The sequence below is a fragment of the Lampetra planeri genome, chromosome 26, assembly GCF_965212315.1.
Source record: "Lampetra planeri chromosome 26, kcLamPlan1.2.h2, whole genome shotgun sequence".
NCBI lineage: Eukaryota > Metazoa > Chordata > Hyperoartia > Petromyzontiformes > Petromyzontidae > Lampetra > Lampetra planeri.
The window spans coordinates 2638159-2651065 of NC_136132.1; the positions used below are offsets into that span (position 1 = coordinate 2638159).

General features: G+C 44.1%; 1 protein-coding gene across 1 annotated transcript; it reads left to right on the forward strand.

Moving 5' to 3' along the window:
* Window positions 1–3047: 3047 nt before the first annotated feature.
* On the forward strand, window positions 3048–9654 carry CEBPG (CCAAT enhancer binding protein gamma). Its single transcript, XM_078606463.1, has 2 exons — window positions 3048–3409; window positions 8155–9654. The coding sequence occupies exon 2, from the start codon at window positions 8357–8359 to the stop codon at window positions 8744–8746; it is 390 nt and encodes a 129-aa protein (XP_078462589.1). The 5' UTR covers window positions 3048–3409; window positions 8155–8356; the 3' UTR covers window positions 8747–9654.
* The last annotated feature ends 3253 nt before the right edge of the window (window positions 9655–12907 follow it).

Sequence of the window (12907 nt, forward strand, 5' to 3'; positions counted from 1 at the left end):
GATGAGTGAGTGAATGAGTGTGGGTGAGTCGGTGGGAGTAGTTGCCAGCTTATCCACAGACCAAACCCAGATCAAGCAACGCTAATTGTCCACATGTATATTATTATGAACTAGCTTCTTTGCCCGTCCTAGGACGGAAGCTGTAATATTTACGAAAAAATTGAGCAGAGTATAATTGTATCTTGTATAAATGTAATGGCAGTGAATCTTGCACTAAATATGTCATCAAACACTTCACTGCATTTCACTGTAGCAATGTATTAATGGTAGTGATTCTTGCACAAAACGATATCATTAAACACCTCACTTCATATTCTTCATGTCACTGTAGCACTGTATATAACTGACCTTCAATTTTGTTCAAATTCACTGCTCTGATACTTTATTCTCTTCTGTTTTCGGTCGCTGGGGTTGAAATGTCTATTTTACCATAATGTAGAAGCATCAATTAGACTTACCTTTTGTCTCAAGTGCTGAAGAAATAAAAAAAGACACCAATCCACTTTGTTGCTGCGTACAATTATTTATGAGATTCACTTGCAATAAAGAAACGTCAAACTCAAAGCGAATTTGCGAAAACAAAATTATTTTCACTCGACCTTCTGCGTGAGTGTAAAAATCCACCCGCTCATGAATATTAATGACGGGGGGTGAGGCATGTGGCGTTACACACAAACAGATATTCTTGGCTCATTATAGTAGTAATGTTACATGTAATAGAATATATTAATATGCTTAACATGATTTTCACCAGGGTCGCTATTGCAAAAAGAGAAAATGCATTACAGTCTGTCCCAACAGGTCCATATATCCTGGTTTAATAATACCTTATGTGTATGGCACTTTTTAAAACGCACAATAAGTTTAGAACCACGTAAACAAGTTACAGAAAAATGCGCATCACACCAATAATACATCGTATTGTAAGAATGCTAGAGTACTGTACAGTAATTCTATTATTTCGGAAATCCACACTGTCATGATATAAACTTGTTCTGGAGGGTCCTACATATACAGCATCTAAACCACGTGGCCATCCTTACTCTGAATCCCTTCCCCTATCCCCGCCCCCTGACAAAACAGACGCTGTTACGTGCAGTGTCAACACCCTATCATCTTTCCTAACCCTTTGCTCCAGTTTTTCTGTTTCTCTCCCACAATTTCCTCTTATTTTCCACTCTCTCTCTCTCTTCCCTTCCCCCTATATCGTTTTCCATCCATTACATCCTCGACTCAACCTCGTTGGCCCAATGTTATGAATGAGTGTTATGGCCAATTAATACACTTTTCTTGCACATATATTCGAATAGTATATACGTGCAGAAAAATCGTCGACAACAAATTACCTCAGTGCAAAAACCAACACGGTTAATGTTGTATTCACATGTAGAGGAGAATCAATTTTACTTGGCACATGTTTTAGGAGTGTATGGCTAATTGCATTGATGAATGATTTACACGTCTAATGAAATACAATATGCAAGCAAATAATCAACTTATAAAATTACGAATAATAAAACCAACATTTGTTGGACAATTCCAATATGTAAATTATGACAACCCATTACAGATACAAACTAGTGTAGGCTCGAACACATTTCCCTTAACCCGAAACAAAAGTGTGCACTGTGTACAAAAAGCTATCAGTTTTAAGCATCATGCAGAACCACCAGCTCCTGAAGAACTGCATTGTGGTAATATTGGCAGTACCGTCATCATGTCTAAAGTAATTTAAGACAACATGAGCACAACAGAGTTCAAGAATTGTATTAGTTTTGGAGCTTTTTTTAGACAGTGTACACATGTTTGTGTTGTTGAAACATCTCTAGGAAAACCCACAACACAAATTCTTAAGTAATTCTTAAGGAGTGGCTCCATTTTTATTTGACAGTAACTTAGAAGATCGCTATGCAGTTCTTCAGGAATTGCTGATTGTTTATATTTTTATTGCACAAGGCCTGAGTGCTTTTTAAACATAATTGTGTCTCGTTTGAAATGTACCTTGGGGTAAAACTCGACATGTTAATATTCGTTTCCACGTCGAGGAAGAAAACCTCTTCCATATTTGTGCTATGAAGATGGGCCGTTGACTAAAACATCACCTTATATATTTTTTCTTTTTTAGGCCAGCCACACACAGTGTTATTATTGACGAATGTGAGTATTGTGCACATCTAACACAACCTTCCTCAGAATCATCAGCTCAACACACACTTCACGAACCTCGATGCAAAAACCAAGCACTGGACATTTGAGCAATGGCTCTAAATTAGCCACGAATCGTAAGGTCCCTCCACTTCCACCACTCCTGAGAATGTTTCCAGTGTGAGAAGTTGAGATCGTGGTCTGGGATGCGGAGACTTTTAACAGACTAATTTCTCTGTTGTGATCAATCTTTTACTGCTTGTGCCTTTTGTTTTTGATTTATTCGTTTCATTTTATTTGATGAGCGTTTCCATTTGCGTGGCAGTTGCTGTAAATAAGATTTTGCCCTCGTTTATCAGTTTCATTTCAGTTTCATTTCTTTGGTACAGACCTGTTAGCCATTCGGTTCTTCACTCGGGTGCAATCGCAACAAACAAAAACATGACCAAGAAAACATCTTAAAGTGACTAAGTGACTACGTGCAAACAGAAAATCCAGGAAAAGACAGCAAAATATTGCAGAAAAAGCACCGTACATCAACGTTGTGTGCAAAAATTCCAGTGGGATGCAAGTCAAACAACAACAACCACAAGACAACGTAGATTAAGGCCATCAGTCTAACTCCGGACTACAACAAACATGGCCAAACCAAAAAACGTTTCATTAACGTATAGCGTTGTAGGGGTGCAATTAGCACGAATGCCGCATTACAGAGTTATTGTTATCATTCTTCTCGCAACGTCTCTCTGAAACCAGTCGTTTCTTTATATCTGGAGTTTACATTTTCGTTAAAAAAATCTATAAAATGCCCCTGGCGTCTGACACCCGAGGCCCATCGCAGCAAGCTGGGGGTGGTGGCTTGGCAGGATGCGATTGCCCGCGGTCCCTGACCTCAGCAAACCCAGTCTGGGGTTGGATCCTTCGCTCGCTCGCTCGCTGCGTAGCCGTGACCCATCGCGATCGCATCTCGTTTAAGGGGGGCCCTAGCAGCCCCCCAACCCTCCCCTTCCCCGATCTCTCTCCTAATATCTCTCAAACTATATTAACACCCCCCTCCCCTTAGCCAGCCAGCCCTTAATCAGCCGTCTAGAGAGAGCTTACCACACCGACTCGGCGCCAACTCAACTCACCCTCATCACCATCATCATCCAGCGTGGGGCTTCGCGTCCGTGATCACAGCCGGGGTGGTGGTGGAGAAATAGGCATCGCGAGGAGGAGGATGATGATGTTGTTTTGATGCTGCAGGTGTCGTCTCCTGAGCCCGGTGAGTGCCCTTGATCGTCGCCGGGAGTTTTGTTGTTGCGCGCCGCGAGTAAATGGGGGGGGGGCTCAACTTTTTTGAGCATCAGAAGTTTGCGTTTGTTTTGTAATCTCCCGGTTTGTGTGCACGTACGTCGGGCCCAGTTGTGTAGCTTGTTTCTTTGGTGCCGTGGCTTTTGCGTAAAGCGTTCGTATTTTTGTCTGGCGTTTCGCGATTACAAAGTGACGTTTTGAAAATGAAAAAAATTTCAGAAAATGTGTTAAACGCGCCGCCAACCCTTGTGGCAATTAAAGTGGCTTGTTGATGTTCAAACGCTAAATATAAACATTTAGCAAGGAATCAAGGGCTGGCTGCATTACCCACAACACAATACCTGCGGGGAACATGTAAAACAAAACACGCTGTGATGAATAGTGACGTTTGTGTTGTGATTAATGTGGAACATTGGTTTGACTGCCACCCCCCGAGAAAGGCTGTGGAGAAGGTGCGTTGCCCGAAACGTCGCCCGTTTTATAATCTTATATACCTCTCCTTAAGGCCAACACATGTGTTGAGTGTTGTTGTTGTGGTAGTTGTGTTCGTTTACTCACCGTATCGCTTGTTTACTATCAAAACGATTAACAGTAATATTCGTTATTACTGTTAGCCAGTGATGCAAGTTAATAGGATAATATATCTGTGTATACGTCGTGTAAATGTACAATGTGTGTAGTGTATATAGGTTGGTCTGTAGGTGTACGTTTGGACAGTACTGTATGACAGCATGTCGCTGTATTCTCTACATCACAGTACGTAATTGTATAGGGCACTTTGTGCATTATTATTATTAATGTAGTCTCATTACGATGCGTACAATGTGCAGAGGATAACGTACATCACAGAAAGCGTGTGTTTGATGGCGTTGAACACTTGTGTGTAAGATTTGGCACATGGTGAGCGTTGAGGAGGTGGAGGAGAAGGAGGAAGTGGCGTGTTGTAACTAAAAACTTACTACAACAAGTGTCCAGACAGCTTTGGACAAAACGCAAAAGGTTTTTGGTGGAGTGTGGGATTTAAGTTGAACGCCGGTGTGTGTGTTGTTGTTGATGTGTTTGTTGTTGGTGGCTGTGATCGTGTTTTAAAATTGATGGAACACTTTTTGTTCGTACAATATATTAAAATAATAAGTTGAAGCTTGCTAATCCGGGGTATGCGTTTGCATAATGCTTACAACAGCCTCTTTCTCTTTGAGAAATAACTAGAATGGCTTAAATAGTTTCTACGTTTTATAGACTAAACTTAGTACATGTTCGGAATCGTCAGTAATGTCTTCATTATTGAGTGTTTTGTAATGTTTGTATGACGATAATATTTAGATTGTCTTTTTGAATCTCTTGTAGAGAGAATATAAAAAAATGTCTCTGACTGCTATGGTACACTTTAAGTACTGTACAGTAATGTACGTGTGTTTACATACAACTGATCATCATGTGTATATAACTTACTGAATAACATACATTTACAACTTTTCATATGTATATGACAGTGACAACTAAATAAGTATACTGTATATAGACGAAACTTTTGTTTGTTAACTCACAATGCTGTCACAAAAAAACATGAAATAAATCTGGATTCCTTTATTAAACTTAACGATTGGATTACTTTTACTAAAACTCAAGATTAGTATTACTTTTAGCATTTCAGAGTTCTTACTATTGTTTTTTTCCTTAGACCTTAGAAGCTGTCCGAAACCACCGCCCTTTCTTCATTTCCAGCATTCCACATTCTCGTCGTCTCTTGTGGCTGCCGCACAGTTACTGATTGAACAAAGTGACCTCTGCATTTCTGAACATTTGTTAAAGTTCACTCAAATCTCCTGACTAAGGCAGAGGAATTGAGATAGGATTATGATGAGCCATGTGTACAGTTTACTCTGAGCCATCCAAAAAAAAGGAAACTATTCAGCTGGAGAAAAAAAACCCATTTGTCGAGGCCCAAGACATTACAGTACTTTATGAATCAATTGCTAGATGAAGCCTGCCATCATGTCATGTCAATCATGAGCGTTGCCGGACAACACTTTAAAAACAATCGTGAATAGGCCTCTTCTTTCAAAACAAGTGCATCCCACCGCAGTACGCAAATGAGCAACCTTACATGTTATTGTTTGACAATCTTACTCCAAATTGTGATGAATATATTATTGTATCACTTTGCATTTGGTGAAGTTACGTGTTAGTAATAGTATACAATTTTCAATTCTTTTTCAAGCCACTGGTGGGTGAAGGCCCCTCCCATGCCGTGCCAGTCATGCAGGTTGCTTGACCATACTTCACCATGCCCCAATGGTGTGGAACGGTGAAGTTGCAGATGTTCAGGACCCGTTCAGATATCACTTGCCACCGATTTGAGCCGTGGCTAGTGTCAAATTGACACACACGAAGGTGGAAGCAGGTTAAATTGTGTAGTACGATTATTAGTGCCGCTGAAGCCATGTGAATGCCCAATTTACGTGTTGAAACTTCAATTTTTTACCAGTTGCATGTTGCCAAAAACATCACCACTAATTTGGCGAATTCTGTAGAATGTTAGTCTGTTTAATCTGCTACCCAAAGTTGATTGCAATTGATGTAGATCATAGTAGTGTTCGAGAAGGGCGATAAAGATGACACTTGGCACCAATGTAGTCAAGCCTGCTTATAACTAGAACAATCTGAAAACTGATATTTTTGACTTTGGGCTCCAAAAAAAATACAGTCCGGACGTTGATTGGTTTCACTCACAGGGCAGAGGGTTAGTCTAAATTTTGAAATCACTTACGAGTCTTGTGCCGAATATAACAATATAAATGATCTCCCATTGTAAATGAGCACAGTGCGTTTGAGCTGCTGGCTTTAAAAGATGACGATGCTGAAATGTAATCTTTGGATTCATATATTGAGTGTTGGCCTCTTCAGGAATGTTGAAATTCAGCAGGATTGGTTGGGAGTTATATTTGTTGTTTTTTTACATAACTTTTCCATGGCCGTTTAGTGTTTTGGCCAGTTTTTGTAGAGATAATGGCAACATAACTTTCATTACTTGTCGCAAAACCCCGCATTCGACTCATCTTTGATTTCAAACAAGAGTTATTATCTGATGTTAATGCCATTTTTATTTGTCATTTAAACAGCTAAGGGAATAGTGATCTATTATATCTTTAGCATAAAATGTGGTTTGTGTCATCACAGGACTGATGTGTGTTGGCAACGTTGTTTTAACATTGGTTACCACTACCAATTAAAAGATGACAAGTGTTCTTGAATTACATTGTGCTCAAGTCAGGGTTTCCCATAAGTCATTCCTCGCGACTTGCCACTGCATATTTTTCAAAAAAACAAGTAGGTACATGCAGATGTAATTTTCAGAGTGAAAAAAACCTTAATGGATATTATACAGGACATAACTGGGACATCAGATGACAGTCAAAATTAACACTGGAATGGAGGCCGATGGATGAACGGAGGTAGACAGAAGTGACAGACAGTGGGGGCAGACCTTTGCCCAGCAGCGGGATGTTAATTGCTCAGCAAGAAAATTAATAAATCAGTAAACTGAGAAAGAATGAAAGCAGAATTCCAAAAGTCCACCCAAAAATAATCCGCGAAATCCTGTAATTTGCAAACTATCCGCGGATCTCTACTCCTCACGTAGTCCGCAGTGAAATCACGGATGGAGTGGCTATTTCGGCTTGTAATCCACGGCGTAGTGCGCCGGCGGCCTTCCCTGGATTATTATAATTTATGGTAATGGTAGAACAATTTTACTATCTATTTTTATGAGCGTTTCTTAAAAAAAAAGCTGAAGATTGCAAAGAGGCCGCTCGTCGTCTTTGCAATGCGCACTTGGCGAAGTGTTTCAGTGGCGTAGCTGCAGAGAGAGATGCGGAGGTGCAGAAAAAAACGACATGGATCTGCAGGTAAACAAAAGTTGCTACAGTGCGAAAAGCATAACTGCAGAATAATCATGATTTAAATTTATAAAGCGCCCTTAAACAATCGTTCTCAGGTCGCTAAGAGAGAAATGTGTGGCTGCAGATAAAAATGATATGTGAAATACAAATATTTGGCTACACTACTTTTTTGGTTTTACATCAGTGCACATGAGCTGTGCTGATGTAATCTGTTGAGGAGTAAAAGATTGTTGCGTTTTTTCAAAACTTGATTTCCAAGTCTCAACATATAAAGAAATACTCCATAGACCCATATGGCACATTTGGTCAATTTGAATCTTGAAACAAATTGTAAACTCTGTCGGTGAAATGATTGCAGATTAAAGAAGCTGCTGCTTGTCACGTGATGCGCTTACCCTGCAACTTGTACATATTTTGACGGATAACAGAGTCGTGCAGCTGATTCTTTCTGTTTTCCGTGACACACCGCGTAGATGCAACTTTTGTGCTGCTTATGGGACAAACGTCCGCGGTGCGCCATGGAATGCAGGATCTGTGATATCGTTCCCCTGTGGATCATTGGTCTGCTGTAACATAGCAGGGTGTCATTTATGTATATTGAACTTCTTTCGCATCATAGGTAGCCAACCCTGGAAATCAGAGGTGGGGGTGAAGGACAACAAACCAAGTACAAATGCAGACATGAGAAACACAGAGTTTGGAAAACTCTGCGGTGGAGACATCTCCAATTCATTTTTCTCGCAATGTTTACGGCATGTGCGCATATAAAATGTATGACCAACGGCTGACTTTGCAAAACAAAACTTATTTTCAGTGAACGAGACACTGGGAGATCCGTGCACGAGGACTTCGGAGAGCAGGCAGCAGAGCAGTGATTTGGCCGCACCGCGGGGAGACTGCGCACGCCCCTCGGCATCGTCACACGTCCTCGCCGTGCGGTGGGTTTCTCCGGCGAGCGACCGAGTAGGCGAGCGAGCGGTCGAGTGCCTTCCTCTCCGGTTCCGCCGACCGTCGCCATGTCCGAACACCCGAGCGACAGCGATTACTCGGCGACCTACGACGACCGGCACAGCGGCGGCGGGAAGGCGACGCCCCCGGGCAAATTCAAGTTCTCGGACAAGAACAGCGACGAGTACAAGCGGCGGCGGGAGCGCAACAACATCGCCGTCAAGAAGAGCCGCATCAAGAGCAAGGAGAAGGCCGAGGAGACGCAGCGGAGGGTGAACGAGCTCAAGGAGGAAAACGAGCGCCTGGAGGCCAAGATCCAGACGCTGTCCAAGGAGCTCGTGGTGCTCAAGGAGCTGTTTCTGGAGCACGCGAGGAACGGGCCGGGAGGTGGCGGCGGACAGGGGGGTGGGCCGGCTCAAGCGGGCGGTGGCGGGGGTAGCAGCGGCGACGCCGCCTAACGGAGAAGGATGGGGGAGGAGGGGGGGGGTCGAAGCCCCGATCATCCGAGTTCGCCTCCACACATCCGGTAGAAGTTGACAAATGGCATCGGCGACTTGGGTGGTTGCCAATCACATTGTCCACTTTGCTTGCTGCATCTCACCCTCCCACGGCCTCCCACCGCCCCGCTGACATCTCACCCCCTCTTGCCCCTCCACGCTCCCAACCCACATAATTTTCGGACGAGCCGCTTCATCCCACCGTAATTTGAGTTGTTCCTTCTGCTGGCCCACCTGTCCGACTCGCAGTATCGCTCTTGCTGCACCCCGCTATTTAAGAATGATCCACGCACCTTGGGGCGAAGAGAAGGGTGGCCGTGAAGTGCGTTCGAAGCGTGCTCCTTGGAAACGCTTTTTTGAAAACGTCTATCGAACATTTGTAAGCCGTGTCGTGGAAAAATGGCAGTACCATTGAAAGCAAAAAAAGACAAAAACATTTCAGCGTGCAGAGGTTTTTAACAGTAACCTTGGCATTTTTTAGATCCTTGGTGGTGTGCGCGATGCAGTGGGCTCTGCAGTCTCTTATGAACTGTACATATAAGCTATGCTGTACCAAGCCCCTTGTTAGCCGCTTTTATGTCGACAATGTGCGCTGCGTTTCTGCATCATACTGTAAGAAGAGCAGCGTGCTCTGCCCTTTGGCGCTAATTGTCAGGAGTGCGTGCTTGAATGTGCCCTTAGCTCATTGGCAATGCTTGCTGATTGTTATACTACCGTATTAAAGTAATTTGTCTCTGGGAAAAGCATTTCCGTTTTTAGAAAAAAAAGGCTACACAAAAAATATCCTACACTTCAGAAACAACCAATACTTTGTATTATATAATGTATACTAAATAAACGCGTTTGTAAAATAACGAAATTCGTTTGTCCACCGTAGTATGACGTTTTCTTCTCATGTGTCATGTTACGTGGTATAGGTTTCATTTTCAACAAGTCTTGTTTTAAAAGTTGTTTTATTCGGTGCAATGCATTTGACTGCAAGTATTGTGGTTAATGTAAACATGATTCCTTGCAAAAGGTGTCAGTTTTGTTGCCCGAAAAAATGGGAAAAACCCTATTAGTTTACTCTATCTTGTCATGGATTTTTAAAACCTAGCTTTCAATCTTTTGTTGTTCTATTCGGTATGTGAAGGCCTTTCCATGCCGTGTCAAGTCTCAAGATTTTGTTTTACCGTACTTCATGCTGGTCAGTGCGTGTTGGTAAAGTGGAGAAAGAGATCCAGGACCATGACCAGGAACTTCACTTTGGTCCACTGGGGTTCATCGAGCATCGCACGAACAACTGTGCCGCTGCAATGGATACCTTGTTTAAAATCCCATGCTGTACAATAATACATTGTGATACAACTGAGGATCAAGAATTCTCACAGGTGAATATCTGTACTTAGGACAGATGTTAAACAAGTGGCACCGCGATCAAGTGTGCGGACTGTGCAGCTGCATCAAGACCCGTGAAGACAAGGTCCAGGCACCGGGCTATGAAGAGGTGGGGGGGGGTGGGTTAGTAGACCAGGGGGACCAATTTTATTCCTTGTGCCCCGGGCCCATGCCGACTGTGCTACGCCACTTGAGGGGTAGATATGTTTAAACGTGTGCGTATTGGCTTCTGGCACTTGAGCTATTAATACAAGCCAATAAGTGGAAAAAGACGCTGAGTGGGAAAAGTTATATCTACTAGCTTCTACAGAGGACCAGACGGTGGCTATTTTAATACCATCCTGAACTGTCAATGGCTGGCAGTTGGGAGAGAGAGCCTTAAGCTGTGCCCACACACACCCACGCACAAAGACAAAGATCCCCCATACAGTCCACACAGGCTGTTGGGGCAAGTGCTGTGAGCGACCACCAATGAATGCTGGAATGGCGCACGAGGGGGTGGAGTGGCCAGCATAACACCTAACCGCTTTATCTCCCCACTGCCTACGTTTACACATCGCACCAGCTACTAATTGAAACCTGTGGTTGACCTTAGGGGAGGCCCGGGACCCGTCTAGATATCTCAATTTGTGTTGACCGTGAGCAGGAATTGAGATGCCAGCTTTTCTAGCCCGTTACAGTAACCAGAGCGCCTATCGCTCCACTCAATCGTCTTGGGAGGGGCCTTAATGTTGTCATCTGCCAAATGAGATGCAGCTTTAAATAGTACCTGTCAGTTTATGACGAGTCGTGTTGCAAGAAGTTAATTGTTGAACGGCTGCGGGTATTTTAATGCCCCTTTTGATGGGTCCGTCTGAAACATGGGCAGCCAAAGACCCTCCCAAGTTGGTCACGTCCGGCACCAGCGAACCGTAACAGCAGAGGCGGGGATCAATGTCGGCTGGGTCTGTGCGGGTTGGCGACCCAGGGAAATATGTTTGGCACCCGGCTGACCACACCCAGTGTATGCTACGGCCACTATTCACATGCCCCACTGTAGTCTGCCGGCGACGCATACAATATTCGGTGAGAGATTGCACCCCAAGGTGCAGGTGTGCCTCGTTCGATGTGGACTCTTCCATTTTGATATTCGTGGTCAAAAGACGGAACCTGGTCAGCCCTACCTGTACGTGAAATGGACTTTTCCGAAGAGTTGGTCGTTACGTGTCAATTTTTTTCGATTAACAGAGCTGCAACTGTGCTGCCTAACGAACAGACGAGTTGCGTACTCTTTCATCGTGTTCTACTGTATTTAACTTACCACTTCTGTCTAAAGCCTGGCAATGTAACATTGCATCGATGTGTTGATTCGCACTCGAAATGACATGCTTGTAATCGTGCGTGCGAAATATATGAAAATAGGATTCATGTTACATTCATGCTAATGGACCAAAATAATACTGTACAATCGGGACGAGAACACGTAAATAATATAAGCAACGTGGTAAAACAAATTCTTGACTATCACTGGACAGTAAATCATATCAGCCATCACCGTTTCTCATAGTCCCACGATTTGACGATCCACCCAGCGGCGTCTGCAAACGAGCCGATTCCATCGCTCCGTCTCCACGGTTCATGTCCTCCCAGGCATGTCCCCTTCTTTGGCACCCATGCCTTCCTTAATCTCGTCCACCAGCCACCATCCATTCCACCGACATCTGCCAAAGGGAACTTTTTTTTCTTACGTAAAAAATTGTCTTTGACCTATGCAATTTCATGGAAGCACGTACTGCTTTTATGCGTGTCTCTAAAGTGTTAGTAATCCCACGCGTGCATTTGTCTATGCTTCTCTGCACACGTGATCTCATGCTCCGTCTTCGTGACGCATCGTAGCTGGCATTCGGATCACCAGGTGGCACGGCACGCGACACGTTCACATAGCCCGCGTAAATACAACCAGGAGGGTTCTGTACACACCCCTTCTTTCTTAGCATTATGCAACGCATGCTCGATTGGATAAGGACTGGCAGAGCAACGAGTACACATCCCTTTTGTGTACCAAGAAAATGAAACCACGGTTCCGCATCCAACGCCCCCGGAAGTGGCACGTTCACAAATTCACCGAACACCGAGGTTTGTCGAATTCGCTGGACATTTAAACGTCACCTCGCCAATATTGGAGGATGCCGTACATGCGTGTGTGTGTGTGTACATACTTCACCGTGCTGGTCATTGCGGGCTGATAGAAGTGGGGAGCGTAGATGTCGGAGAAGAGTAAAGTACAGACTTTGCTGCACTGCGCCCTGCTGAAAGATAGCCCTGCATTAGCGGAACAACTCCTGCCTGTCTGTTGAACTTTTTTTCTTACCGTACATACCCAACCGTGCTCATCGGAGGTGCGGGGGGAGGACAACAAACAAACCACGAAAGCGGTTTCAAAGAAATTAGTTTGTCATCGAGACTTAAAATTGCATAGCTCCAGTGACTTCCTAATATCGGGAGGAAGAGCGTTCCAGACGGCCGCAGAAAGGCCCCTGAAAGCGCGCGATGCGGTGCCCGCCGTTTTTGTTCGATGGCCATCCAAACGCCACTGCTGCGAGGATGACCGGAGTGCACGTGATGGTTTATGGGGCCGTCTCTGCAAGGTCGTCACTCTTCCAAGCACTACCTAGGCCCTCTCTTCACATACCGTGTGCTGCGTGGGTGTACGGAGGCGTCGGCTTTTTTGGCTGTTAAGCGATTCGACTTTGGCTGGCACACGTC

What these genes read in the sequence shown, in the direction of transcription:
- CEBPG (XM_078606463.1), top strand. Translation starts at nt 8,357, where the DNA reads ATGTCCGAACACCCGAGCGACAGCGATTACTCGGCGACCTACGACGAC.